The sequence below is a fragment of the Oncorhynchus clarkii genome, chromosome 5 (assembly GCF_045791955.1).
Source record: "Oncorhynchus clarkii lewisi isolate Uvic-CL-2024 chromosome 5, UVic_Ocla_1.0, whole genome shotgun sequence".
Lineage (NCBI taxonomy): Eukaryota > Metazoa > Chordata > Actinopteri > Salmoniformes > Salmonidae > Oncorhynchus > Oncorhynchus clarkii.
The window spans coordinates 94,283,030-94,297,825 of NC_092151.1; the positions used below are offsets into that span (position 1 = coordinate 94,283,030).

Here is a 14,796-nt window from a genome sequence, read left to right on the forward strand (position 1 = left end):
GGCTGCTTCAGTGTCTCCTCTGTCCCGATCCCCCCACCAACACCCCCGCACCCCCCTGGCCCTGCCTCTCCCCTACTCCGAGCCCCAGAGAAGGGATCACAGCATCCAGTGTGATAGTGATGTCCCAGCCCAAAAGGCTGACCTCCCAGTGGATCCCCCCAACAGTTCAGACACTGCAGCAGGCGTAGTAGAAATCCTTATTTAACAAACGTTGAACTGTGGATGGACAGTGAAAACACGGTCGATGACCGAGACAACTTCCTGTCCTGCATATCCCACCCAGAGAGAAGAAGACAGCCTGCCTGTCTGTCTGTTTCTGGCCAGACTGGCCTCCAGATGAACAGAAGGACACTTCCTTTGAAGACAGAGGGACAGTTTGGAGACGGACATGGACATGTGCTACCTACCTACCTACCTTCCTTCCATCTTACCTATCTTCATACCTTCCTACCTTCCTACCTACCTACCAAACACCCACCTACCTACCTACCTACCTACCTACCTACCTACCTACCTACCTACCTACCTACCTACCTTCCTTCCATCTTACCTATCTTCATACTGTACCTTCCTACCTACCTACCTACCTACCTACCTACCTACCTACCTACCTACCTACCTACCTTCCTTCCATCTTACCTATCTTCATACCTTCCTACCTTCCTTCCTACCTACCTACCTACCTACCTACCTACCTACCTACCTACCTGCCTACCTACCTACCTACCTACCTACCTACCTACCTTCCATCTTACCTATCTTCATACCTACCTATCTTCATACCTACCTACCACCCACCCACCTACCTACCTACCTACCTACCTACCTACCTACCTACCTACCTTCCTTCCATCTTACCTATCTTCATACTGTACCTTCCTACCTACCTTCCTTCCATCTTACCTATCTTCATACTGTACCTTCCGACCTTCCTACCACCCACCCACGTACCTACCTACCTACCTACCTACCTACCTACCTACCTTCCTTCCTTCCTTCCTTCCTACCTACCTACCTATCTACCTTCCTACCTACCTATCTACCTTCCTACCCACCTACCCACCTACCCACCTACCTACCTACCCTCCTACCTTCCTTCCTACCTACCTACCTACCTTCCTTCCATCTTACCTATCTTCATACTGTACCTTCCAACCTTCCTACCACCCACGTACCTACCTACTTACCTACCTACCTTCCTTCCTACCTACCCACCTACCTTCCTTCCTACCTTCCTTCCTACCTACCTACCTGAGAAAAGAATCCAGAAGCATCAGGAAGTGTGTAGCAGACAGAGAGGAGAGATCTGCTCCACTTGACTGTTTCTTTCTCTACACTTTGAGAATTGAATTGGCCGTGTCCTCTAGTTAGTGGACCTGCCAGGGGCAACTACCCTAGTCTCCATCTGAAGCCTCCAAAGTACTCAGACAAGGCTTCTGCATTGCTGCACAACCTGAGATATCAATCAAACGGCGTTTGTATTATATTTGTATATAGTTGGGTGTTTTATTTTGATGTATTTATATTCTTGTTTAAGTGCTGCTCGTAGTGTGACGTGTTTGTTTGAAGAGTTGTGTGTTGTTTGGCCTTTAAGAAAGCTGTCTGTCTGTCTGTCTGTCTGTCTGTCTATCTGTCTGTCATTCTCCACCCCTTGCTGGTCTATACACTTCTATTCATACTGCATATCTGTTTCCGTCATGGACAGACAGTGTGTCAGCTACTTTGAGCTCAGCATGCCAAGTCAAATGATCCAAACATTCCTGGAAAAAAAACTACATCACTATCCCACGGCTACTTTTAGCTTGTTCTATGATTACACATATCCTTCCTATTATGTTGTAACGCTAATATACGTGCTTGGTGAAGACAGTTGTAAGAGTAATCTCTCCTCATCTTCCTCCTCCGATGTCCTTGGATTAGTGGTCCATTTCACAGTGTGCTTGAGTACCGTAAATACCAAACGAACCCAACTTCTGCATTCCCAAGCCTAAATTAAACTATGCAGTTGGCACTCTCCTCTCCCTACATATCACAGCCTGTATGGTGAGGCCCCGCGCCCTCCCTGCTTTAACACTGGAATGGGAATGGGCCTTGTTTAGACTGGAGGGTGGAGTAACGGTGGATGGCATGTCTGCCTGACCTGACCGCTCTTCCTCTTTGAGAAACAGAGGACGAGGAAGAGGAGAGGCTGCCGTTCACACCACTGGGCCCGATGTCTGAGATGCCCAGGCTGTGTCTTCAAATAGCATCCCTATTCCCCATGTAGTGCCCTGGTTATAATTAGTGCCCTATAGAGGGCAGGGATCATCAACTAGATTCGGCCGCGGGCCGATTTTCTTCTTGAGCGGATGGTCAGGGGAGGGCCGCAACATAATAACAAATGATTTGTAGATTGACCGCAAAAACCTCCCCCTTTTTCTTATTTTTTTTTATTTGATTATAACATGATAATTTTATAATCCTTGCTTACATTAGTATAGATCAGATATATATCTATATTATGGGGGGGGGGAGGGGGGTGTACTTTGGTACAGATTAACCAAATTAAAATCACTTGGAGCTGATTTTGCTGGTGTTTTTTTTATACTGTCTATAATGTTCAACAGTTCAAACATAATTGGAGAACCCTGACGATATAGGGAATAAGATGACATTTGGAACACAGCCGGGTTATTGTTTTGGGACAGTCGATACCCAGAATGCCGCTGTCCCGCCACCCTCTGCTGACAAGCCGGGCTAATCGACTGACGTTCCTTCCCTGATGGAATGCTCCCACTCTCCCACTCGGATCCGAGAATTAGGCTATCTGGAGTCTGACCCTTCACCCTGTTTTAACACGGCATGCATTCTGAGGATTCTAGTCTCTTTTTCAGTCTATTTATTTCTGCCGAGCCTCCGTGGTAGCTGGTTTCTACCAGGAGCATCTGAGCGTCTTGTAAATCGTTGATTAGATATATACAGAAACATATCCGTGGAGACAGAGAGCTAGCCGGCCATATCTGCCTTGCATCTGCCAGTCTATTTGTTGATCGTGCTAAATAAACCCCCAGTGTTATTTTAAAGTGTGCTGTTTTTCCCCCTCCTCTCCTCTCCTCTCCTCTCCTCTCCTCTCCTCACCTCTCCTCTCCTCTCCACTCCTCTCCTCTCTTTGAGGATCTCACATTTCTGAGGTCTGAATGTCTTTTTACATGTCTTGTATGTGTCCCTAATTTAAACTTCAGCCTGCATCTATTGGGATGGTGACGTGTTGATACCAGTTATTTCTCTCTCTCTCTCTCTGTGTGTGTGTGTGTGCCAGAGCAGGAATCTAAATTATTGTTTTTGACTGGAATGTGAGACGAGTGTTGTATTCAAACTCTACAGTCCTTCACCATCTTCAAATTATACTTGTTTTCTTCTTTCTCTCACAGTGCATTTGCTGGTCATATGCTCTGTGTCAGAACCATTTGCTGGTCATATGCTCTGTGTCAGAACCATTTGCTGGTCCTATGCTCTGTGTCAGAACCATTTGCTGGTCCTATGCTCTGTGTCAGAACCATTTGCTGGTCCTATGCTCTGTGTCAGAACCATTTGCTGGTCATATGCTCTGTGTCAGAACCATTTGCTGGTCATATGCTCTGTGTCAGAACCATTTGCTGGTCATATGCTCTGTGTCAGAACCATTTGCTGGTCATATGCTCTGTGTCAGAACCATTTGCTGGTCATATGCTCTGTGTCAGAACCATTTGCTGGTCCTATGCTCTGTGTCAGAACCATTTGCTGGTCATATGCTCTGTGTCAGAACCATTTGCTGGTCATATGCTCTGTGTCAGAACCATTTGCTGGTCATATGCTCTGTGTCAGAACCATTTGCTGGTCATATGCTCTGTGTCAGAACCATTTGCTGGTCATATGCTCTGTGTCAGAACCATTTGCTGGTCATATGCTCTGTGTCAGAACCATTTGCTGGTCATATGCTCTGTGTCAGAACCATTTGCTGGTCATATGCTCTGTGTCAGAACCATTTGCTGGTCCTATGCTCTGTGTCAGAACCATTTGCTGGCCATATGCTCTGTGTCAGAACCATTTGCTGGCCATATGCTCTGTGTCAGAACCATTTGCTGGTCCTATGCTCTGTGTCAGAACCATTTGCTGGCCATATGCTCTGTGTCAGAACCATTTGCTTGTCGATACCCTTTTCACTATAAATTGGACTCTGTTTACATAAAGTTGTTGTTTTGAACTGAGAAAAGAAGTTAATATATTTTGTATATTATTTCATTTTTAGTATTTTATTGATGTGAATAAAATGATGCCAAAGATTTGAGTGTAAACACCTCGCTGGTTGAACCCTTATGTTGATGTTGCTGTGGAGAACTTTTCTATGCCATTAACATTTCAATAATGGAATAATAAAAACAGTAATATATATATATCTTTAAAACTTTGTTGTTGTTTCTCTCGTCGATGGTAGAATGCCCGAAAAGGGAACTCTTCTGCACACTGCACTTGCAAATACACATTATGAATAGGCAACATTTCAATCCCATTGACTGAGATGGACTCTTCCAAGGTTATACACATTATGAATAGGCAACATTTCAATCCCATTGACTGAGATGGACTCTTCCAAGTCTTCGAAGGTTATACACATATGTATATATATATATATATATATATATATATATATATATATATATATATATATATATATATATATATATATAATGCATTCTGTGTCAACTTAACACAAGGCAGAGCTGACATGTATTACAAGTACAAGCCCATCTAATCAGAGTCAATAGACGGACATTAATAGTGTCTCCCTTTCAGCGGTTGAAGGATGGTTTATTCAGAGGAGAAAAACAACTCTGCCACCTGCTTGACTGTTGGCAAGAAACCTGCATCACAATATATCATTGGGCGCATTACAAACACACGCACTCGCGCACACACACACAGTCTTGTACAGCTATCCTTGTGGACACACACACACACAGTCTTGTACAGCTAACCTTGTGGGGACACACACACACAGTCTTGTACAGCTAACCTTGTGGGGACACACACACACACAGTCTTGTACAGCTATCCTTGTAGGGACACACACACACACACACAGTCTTGTACAGCTATCCTTGTGGGGACACATACACACACAGTCTTGTACAGCTATCCTTGTGGGGACACACACACACACACAGTCTTGTACAGCTATCCTTGTGGGGACACACACACACACAGTCTTGTACAGCTATCCTTGTGGGGACACACACACACACACAGTCTTGTACAGCTATCCTTGTGGGGTCAGACACACACACACACAGTCTTGTACAGCTATCCTTGTGGGGACACACACACACACAGTCTTGTACAGCTATCCTTGTGGACACACACACACACACAGTCTTGTACAGCTATCCTTGTGGGGACACACACACACACAGTCTTGTACAGCTATCCTTGTGGGGACACACACACACAGTCTTGTACAGCTATCCTTGTGGGGACACACACACACACAGTCTTGTAGAGCCATCCTTGTGGGGACACACACACACACAGTCTTGTACAGCTATCCTTGTGGGGACACACACACACACAGTCTTGTAGAGCTATCCTTGTGGGGACACACACACACACAGTCTTGTACAGCTATCCTTGTGGGGACACACACACACACAGTCTTGTACAGCTAACCTTGTGGGGTCACACACACACACACACACAGTCTTGTACAGCTATCCTTGTGGGGTCACACACACACACACACAGTCTTGTACAGCTATCCTTGTGGAGACACACACACACAGTCTTGTACAGCTATCCTTGTGGGGACACACACACACAGTCTTGTACAGCTATCCTTGTGGGGACACACACACACACAGTCTTGTACAGCTATCCTTGTGGGGACACACACACACAGTCTTGTACAGCTATCCTTGTGGGGACACACACACACACAGTCTTGTACAGCTATCCTTGTAGGGACACACACACACACACACACACACACACACACACACACACACACACACACACACACACACACACACACACACACACACACACACACACACACACACACACACAGTCTTGTACAGCTATCCTTGTGGGGACACACACACACACAGTCTTGTACAGCTATCCTTGTGGGGACACACACACACAGTCTTGTACAGCTATCCTTGTGGGGTCACACACACACACACACACACAGTCTTGTACAGCTATCCTTGTGGGGACACACACACACACACACAGTCTTGTACAGCTATCCTTGTGGGGACACACACACACACACACAGTCTTGTACAGCTATCCTTGTGGACACACACACACAGTCCAGTGTAGCCCAGTGGGGGTGATTGCAGAGGATTTCCTCTAGTGCACACGATGAAACAAAGAGTCTGTCTAGAGCCATCAATAGAAAAGGCTGGTCTTTATCAAAAAACAAGGCTGGTCTGTATCAAAAACAAGGCTGGTTTTCACCAATGGACAAGGATGGTTTTCACCAATAAACAAGGTTGGTTTTCACCAATGGATAAGGATGGTTTTCACCAATAAACAAGGCTGGTCTTTATCAATAGACAAAGCTGTTTTTTTATCGATAGACATGGCTGGTTTTCCCCAACAGACAAGGCTGGTTTTTACCAATTAACAAGGCTGCTCTTTATCAATAAACAAGGCTGGTTTTCACCAATAGAAAAGGATGGTCTTTATCAATAAACAAGGCTGGTTTTCACCAACAGACAAGGCTGGTTTTCACCAATAGACAAGGCTGGTTTGCACCAACAGGCAAGGCTGTTTTTCTCCAATAGACAAGGCTGGTTTTCACCAATAAACAAGGCTGGTTTTCACCAATAAACAAGGCTGCTCTTTATCAATAGACAAGACTGGTCTTTATCAGTAGGCTAGGCTGGTTTTCACCAATAGACAAGGCTGGTCTTTATCAAAAAACAAGGCTGGTTTTCACCAATAAACAAGGCTGGTTTTCACCAATCAGCAAGGCTGTTTCTTATCAATAAACAAGGCTAGTCTTTATCAATAGACATGGCTAGTCTTTATCAATAGAAAAGGCTGTTTTTCACCAACAGACAAGGCTGGTTTTCATCAACAGGCAAGGCTGATTTTCTCCAATAAACAAGGCTGGTCTTTATCAATATTCAACACTGGTCTTTATTAATAGGCAAGGCTGGGTTTCACCAATGGACAAGGCTGGTTATCACAAATAAATAAGGTTGGTCTTTATCAACAGACAACGGTGGTCTTTATAAATAGACAAAGCTGGTTTTCACCAACAGACAAGGCTTGTTATCTCCAATAGACAAGGCTAGTTTTCACCAATAGTCGATTGGATTCAGTCCAGACCTGAATCCAATCGAGAATCTGTGGAAAGAACTGAAAACTGCTGTTCACAAATGCTCTCCATCCAACCTCACTGAGCTCGAGCTGTTTTGCAAGGAGGAATGGGACAAAATGTCAGTCTCTCGATGTGCAAAACTGATAGAGACATACCCCAAGCGACTTACAGCTGTAATCGCAGCCAAAGGTGGCGCTACAAAGTATTAACTTAAGGGGGCTGAATAATTTTGCACGCCCAATTGTTTAGTTTTTGATTTGTTAAAAAAGTTTGAAATATCCAATAAATGTCGTTCCACTTCATGATTGTGTCCCGCTTGTTGATTCTTCACAAAAAAATACAGTTTTATATCTTTATGTTTGAAGCCTGAAATGTGGCAAAAGGTCGCAAAGTTCAAGGGGGCCGAATACTTTCGCAAGGCACTGTATATATATACGTGTAGATATGTGTAAGTGGGTGTATGTATGTATGTATGTATGTATGTATGTATATATATATATATATATATGCGTAGATATGTGTAAGTGGGTGCTGTTTTTCTTGTTTTTTTTTCTGTGTGCTTTGTCTCTGCTGTTGTATCTCTTAATATGGGTGAAAATTGTGAAATTCTAATAAAAATACTGTTACAAAAAAAATGATCACAAGAACGGTGAGCAAAAATCCCAGAACCACACAGGGGGACTTAGTGAATGACCTGTAGAGAGCTGGGACCAAAGTAACAAAGCCTACCATCAGTAACACACTGTGCAGTGCCAGACGTGTCCCCCTGCTTCAGCCAGTACATGTCCAAGCCCGTCTGAAGTTTGCTAGAGAGCATTTGGATGATCCAGAAGAAGATTGTGAGAATGTCATATGGTCAGATGAAACCAAAATATAACTTTTTGGTAAAAACTAAACTCGTCGTGTTTGGAGGACAAAGAATGCTGAGTTGCATCCAAAGAACACCATACGGACTGTGAAGCATGGTGGTGGAAAGATCTGTGTAAAGGAAAGAATGAATGGGGCCATGTATCGTGAGATTTTGAGTGAACATATCCTTCCATCAGCAAGGGCATTGAAGATGAAACGTGGCTGGGTCTTTCAGCATGACAATGATCCCAAACACACCGCCCGGGCAACGAAAGAGTGGCTTCGTAAGAAGCATTTCAAGGTCCTGGAGTGGCCTAGCCAGTCTCCAGATCTCAACCCCATAGAAAATCTTTGGAGGGAGTTGAAAGTCCGTGTTGCCCAGCAACAGCCCCAAAACATCACTGCTCTAGAGGAGATCTGCATGGAGGAATGGGCCAAAATACCAGCAACAGTGTGTGAAAACCTTGTGAAGACTTACAGAAAACGTTTGACCTCTGTCATTGCCAACAAAGGCTATATAACAAAGTATTGAGACAAACTTTTGTTATTGACCAAATACTTATTTTCCACCATAATTTGCAAATAAATTAATAAAAAATCCTACAATGTGATTTTCTGGATTTTTTTTCTAATTTTGTCTGTCATAGTTGAAGTGTACCTATGATGAAAATGACAGGACTCTCTTGTCTTTTTAAGTGGGAGAACTTGCACAATTGGTGGCTGACTAAATACTTTTTTGCCCCACTGTAAATGGACAAGCAGCCTTATCAATAGACAAGGCTGGTCTTTATCAATAAACACATTTATTGCTAACTTGTTGCAATGTCTGAAGAAGTGTCTCAGAGACCTCAGTGCTAATCTACAGTATACACCTTGACAGTATACACCTTGACAGTAGACACCTTGACAGTATACACCTTGACAGTATACACCTTGACTGTATACACCTTGACTGTATACACCTTGACAGTATACACCTTGACAGTATACACCTTGACAGTATACACCTTGACAGTATACACCTTGACTGTATACACCTTGACAGTAGACACCTTGACAGTATACACCTTGACTGTATACACCTTGACAGTATACACCTTGACAGTATACACCTTGACAGTAGACACCTTGACTGTATACACCTTGACAGTATACACCTTGACAGTATACACCTTGACAGTAGACACCTTGACAGTATTCACCTTGACAGACAAGCAACGTTGTTAATTGACCATAGATGAAATAAGATACACAAATCCGTCTGTTTGTTTTTTAAAATCGAGACTTACAGTTCCACCACCAATTAACTGTCTAATTGTCCATGTTTCACTGTGGTTTCTGATGACAAAGTGATTGAATTATGGTAAAGGAATAAATTAACACACTCCAAACAACCACAAAATGCATATAAAAAAAATGGTGTTCAATATTTGACAGTCATGTACCATAATTATCTTCTGAAGCACCTCATCCCAAATTGACATGAAAATGTGACCTTCTTTAAAAATATGTTCTATCATTTTCATTACATTTCATTTTTACATATTTGGCACTGTTTTCGTGACATCTGTTTTCTTTCCAGAATTCTTTCTCTCTCCTCCACATCTCCTCTGCATTACATTCCAACTAGTCTGCTTTTAATTATCTCTAATCAAACAACACTCTCAGCTCAGAGGAATGTCTCTGGCATTTTACACAGCTGAACTGTGACGCACAGTCCAACAACTCAGCAACTCAGAGGAATACTTATCTGGTACAATAAAACTAACTCAGGTCTACTCATTCCATTCCAGAACATTCACCACAGAACATTCAAACATGTTTACATCATATTAAGCTCTATTTAAAAAAAGGAAGGCAATTGGCTGCCCTTTCGTTCTTCGTAGAGAAAATGTAAAATATGTTTCAGTGGGGTTTTTTCTCTATTTATTAAATCTGATTAATAAAAACCACCTTTGGTGATTAATGTTCTGAATGAAACAGTGCTTCCTTCCTCTGTTGATCAACTTCATCATTCTCACTCTGTGAAACACGTTTTTTTTTTTTTACATTTCCTGCTAAGAATGTAGATGGTTGAAGCCACAGAATTAAATAGAGCACTATTTTGTATTGTATCGCTATGGTTGAAGCATTAAATGAGATATGAACTTAAATATGTGTGTCTTGCCAAAGACCCCACCGTCACGTGGCTGGAATATTGAGTCCCAGGAGCCCTTCTGTTACATGTGAAAGCCTCCCTTCTGTTACATGTGAAAGCCTCCCTTCTGTTACATGTGAGAGCCTCCCTTCTGTTACATGTGAAAGCCTCACTTCTGTTACATGTGAAAACTTCACTTCTGTTAAATGTGAAAGCCTCCCTTCTGTTACATGTGAAAACTTCACTTCTGTTAAATGTGAAAGCCTCCCTTCTGTAACATGTGAAAGCCTCCCTTCTGTTACATGTGAAAGCCTCCCTTCTGTTAAATGTGAAAGCCTCCCTTCTGTTAAATGTGAAAGCCTCCCTTCTGTTACATGTGAAAGCCTCCCTTCTGTTACATGTGAAAGCCTCCCTTCTGTTACATGTGAAAGCCTCACTTCTGTTACATGTGAAAGCCTCCCTTCTGTTACATGTGAAAGCCTCCCTTCTGTTACATGTGAAAGCCTCCCTTCTGTTACATGTGAAAGCCTCCCTTCTGTTACATGTGAAAGCCTCCCTTATGTTACATGTGAAAGCCTCCCTTCTGTTACATGTGAAAGCCTCACTTCTGTTACATGTGAAAACGTAACTTCTGTTACATGTGAAAACTTCACTTCTGTTACATGTGAAAACTTCACTTCTGTTACATGTGAAAGCCTCCCTTCTGTTACATGTGAAAGCCTCCCTTCTGTTACATGTGAAAACCTCCCTTCTGTTACATGTGAAAGCCTCCCTTCTGTTACATGTGAAAGCCTCACTTCTGTTACATGTGAAAACTTCACTTCTGTTACATGTGAAAACTTCACTTCTGTTAAATGTGAAAGCCTCCCTTCTGTTACATGTGAAAGCCTCCCTTCTGTTAAATGTGAAAGCCTCCCTTCTGTTACATGTGAAAGCCTCCCTTCTGTTACATGTGAAAGCCTCCCTTTTGTTACATGTGAAAACTTCACTTCTGTTACATGTGAAAACTTCACTTCTGTTAAATGTGAAAGCCTCCCTTCTGTTACATGTGAAAACTTCACTTCTGTTAAATGTGAAAGCCTCCCTTCTGTAACATGTGAAAGCCTCCCTTCTGTTACATGTGAAAGCCTCCCTTCTGTTAAATGTGAAAGCCTCCCTTCTGTTAAATGTGAAAGCCTCCCTTCTGTTACATGTGAAAGCCTCCCTTCTGTTACATGTGAAAGCCTCCCTTCTGTTACATGTGAAAGCCTCACTTCTGTTACATGTGAAAGCCTCCCTTCTGTTACATGTGAAAGCCTCCCTTCTGTTACATGTGAAAGCCTCCCTTCTGTTACATGTGAAAGCCTCCCTTCTGTTACATGTGAAAGCCTCCCTTCTGTTACATGTGAAAGCCTCCCTTCTGTTACATGTGAAAGCCTCCCTTCTGTTACATGTGAAAGCCTCCCTTCTGTTACATGTGAAAACTTCACTTCTGTTACATGTGAAAACTTCACTTCTGTTAAATGTGAAAGCCTCCCTTCTGTTACATGTGAAAACTTCACTTCTGTTAAATGTGAAAGCCTCCCTTCTGTTACATGTGAAAGCCTCACTTCTGTTACATGTGAAAACGTAACTTCTGTTACATGTGAAAACTTCACTTCTGTTACATGTGAAAACTTCACTTCTGTTACATGTGAAAGCCTCCCTTCTGTTACATGTGAAAGCCTCCCTTCTGTTACATGTGAAAACCTCCCTTCTGTTACATGTGAAAGCCTCCCTTCTGTTACATGTGAAAGCCTCACTTCTGTTACATGTGAAAACTTCACTTCTGTTAAATGTGAAAGCCTCCCTTCTGTTACATGTGAAAGCCTCCCTTCTGTTAAATGTGAAAGCCTCCCTTCTGTTACATGTGAAAGCCTCCCTTCTGTTACATGTGAAAGCCTCCCTTCTGTTACATGTGAAAGCCTCCCTTCTGTTACATGTGAAAGCCTCCCTTCTGTTACATGTGAAAACTTCACTTCTGTTACATGTGAAAACTTCACTTCTGTTAAATGTGAAAGCCTCCCTTCTGTTACATGTGAAAACTTCACTTCTGTTAAATGTGAAAGCCTCCCTTCTGTAACATGTGAAAGCCTCCCTTCTGTTACATGTGAAAGCCTCCCTTCTGTTAAATGTGAAAGCCTCCCTTCTGTTAAATGTGAAAGCCTCCCTTCTGTTACATGTGAAAGCCTCCCTTCTGTTACATGTGAAAGCCTCCCTTCTGTTACATGTGAAAGCCTCACTTCTGTTACATGTGAAAGCCTCCCTTCTGTTACATGTGAAAGCCTCCCTTCTGTTACATGTGAAAGCCTCCCTTCTGTTACATGTGAAAGCCTCCCTTCTGTTACATGTGAAAGCCTCCCTTCTGTTACATGTGAAAGCCTCCCTTCTGTTACATGTGAAAGCCTCCCTTCTGTTACATGTGAAAGCCTCCCTTCTGTTACATGTGAAAACTTCACTTCTGTTACATGTGAAAACTTCACTTCTGTTAAATGTGAAAGCCTCCCTTCTGTAACATGTGAAAGCCTCCCTTCTGTTACATGTGAAAGCCTCCCTTCTGTTAAATGTGAAAGCCTCCCTTCTGTTAAATGTGAAAGCCTCCCTTCTGTTACATGTGAAAGCCTCCCTTCTGTTACATGTGAAAGCCTCCCTTCTGTTACATGTGAAAGCCTCACTTCTGTTACATGTGAAAGCCTCCCTTCTGTTACATGTGAAAGCCTCCCTTCTGTTACATGTGAAAGCCTCCCTTCTGTTACATGTGAAAGCCTCCCTTCTGTTACATGTGAAAGCCTCCCTTCTGTTACATGTGAAAGCCTCCCTTCTGTTACATGTGAAAGCCTCACTTCTGTTACATGTGAAAACTTCACTTCTGTTACATGTGAAAACTTCACTTCTGTTACATGTGAAAACTTCACTTCTGTTACATGTGAAAGCCTCCCTTCTGTTACATGTGAAAGCCTCCCTTCTGTTACATGTGAAAACTTCACTTCTGTTAAATGTGAAAGCCTCCCTTCTGTTACATGTGAAAGCCTCCCTTCTGTTAAATGTGAAAGCCTCCCTTCTGTTACATGTGAAAGCCTCCCTTCTGTTACATGTGAAAGCCTCCCTTCTGTTACATGTGAAAGCCTCCCTTCTGTTACATGTGAAAGCCTCCCTTCTGTTACATGTGAAAACTTCACTTCTGTTACATGTGAAAACTTCACTTCTGTTAAATGTGAAAGCCTCCCTTCTGTTACATGTGAAAACTTCACTTCTGTTAAATGTGAAAGCCTCCCTTCTGTAACATGTGAAAGCCTCCCTTCTGTTACATGTGAAAGCCTCCCTTCTGTTAAATGTGAAAGCCTCCCTTCTGTTAAATGTGAAAGCCTCCCTTCTGTTACATGTGAAAGCCTCCCTTCTGTTACATGTGAAAGCCTCCCTTCTGTTACATGTGAAAGCCTCACTTCTGTTACATGTGAAAGCCTCCCTTCTGTTACATGTGAAAGCCTCCCTTCTGTTACATGTGAAAGCCTCCCTTCTGTTACATGTGAAAGCCTCCCTTCTGTTACATGTGAAAGCCTCCCTTCTGTTACATGTGAAAGCCTCCCTTCTGTTACATGTGAAAGCCTCACTTCTGTTACATGTGAAAGCCTCCCTTCTGTTAAATGTGAAAGCCTCACTTCTGTTACATGTGAAAGCCTCCCTTCTGTTACATGTGAAAGCCTCCCTTCTGTTACATGTGAAAGCCTCCCTTCTGTTAAATGTGAAAGCCTCACTCCGATGTGAAGTGATCTTCAGAGTTGGTTATTAGAAATGTCTCTTTATCTTGTAAAGTGTGAATTATAATGTGACCATAGGATTTCCAAAAATCATGTTTTTTTTTTTTCTGACTTTAGCAAATGAAAAATTATAAATCATCATCATTTTTTATATTTGTTTTATAAACAACATGTTTTATTGTCACATTACACCAGATATGTCCAGTGAAATGTATAGTAAGTTCCCCTGGAGGAACTTTTAAACTTAAGTGCCTTGCTCGAGGGCACATCAACATATTTTTCTCCTCATCAGCTTGAATATTCAAACCAGCAATCTTTCAGTTACTGGCCCAATGACCGCTAGGCTACCTATTGCCCGTTATCAAGAGGAGCCATGTCTATGCCCTGCTCTGTTCTCTCATGGGAGCTATGCCTCCCTCAAGCCTGCTGTTGGCAACTAGTGCTTTTTAAATAGCTCTGTTTTTCACAGTAAATATTTTGCCTCCCTCGGTCCGTTGATTCCCCTGGGTAAGCGTAAGAAAGCATTCCATAGATTCCTCAGAGGAAGTCCCTCCCACTGAGTTGACTTGAAGCAGAGCAGTGCTACATTCCAAAGCTCACAGCCTGGTCTCATAGACTAAACGTAACATAGTACATCCGGGAAGCTCAAATTAGTATGCTATGGCGAAAGGAGGTTACCATACTCT

General features: G+C 42.7%; 1 protein-coding gene across 1 annotated transcript in view; it reads left to right on the plus strand.

Annotated features, from left to right (window-relative positions):
* The window catches only part of LOC139409582 (angiomotin-like 2a), a 15,541-nt gene extending 12,980 nt beyond the window's left edge, over positions 1 to 2,561 (plus strand). The window contains exon 9 of the mRNA XM_071154950.1: positions 1 to 2,561. This exon is cut by the window's left edge and continues 25 nt beyond it. Within this exon, the coding sequence (XP_071011051.1) occupies positions 1 to 205 (205 nt within the window). The 3' untranslated portion in view covers positions 206 to 2,561.
* Positions 2,562 to 14,796: the final 12,235 nt, after the last annotated feature.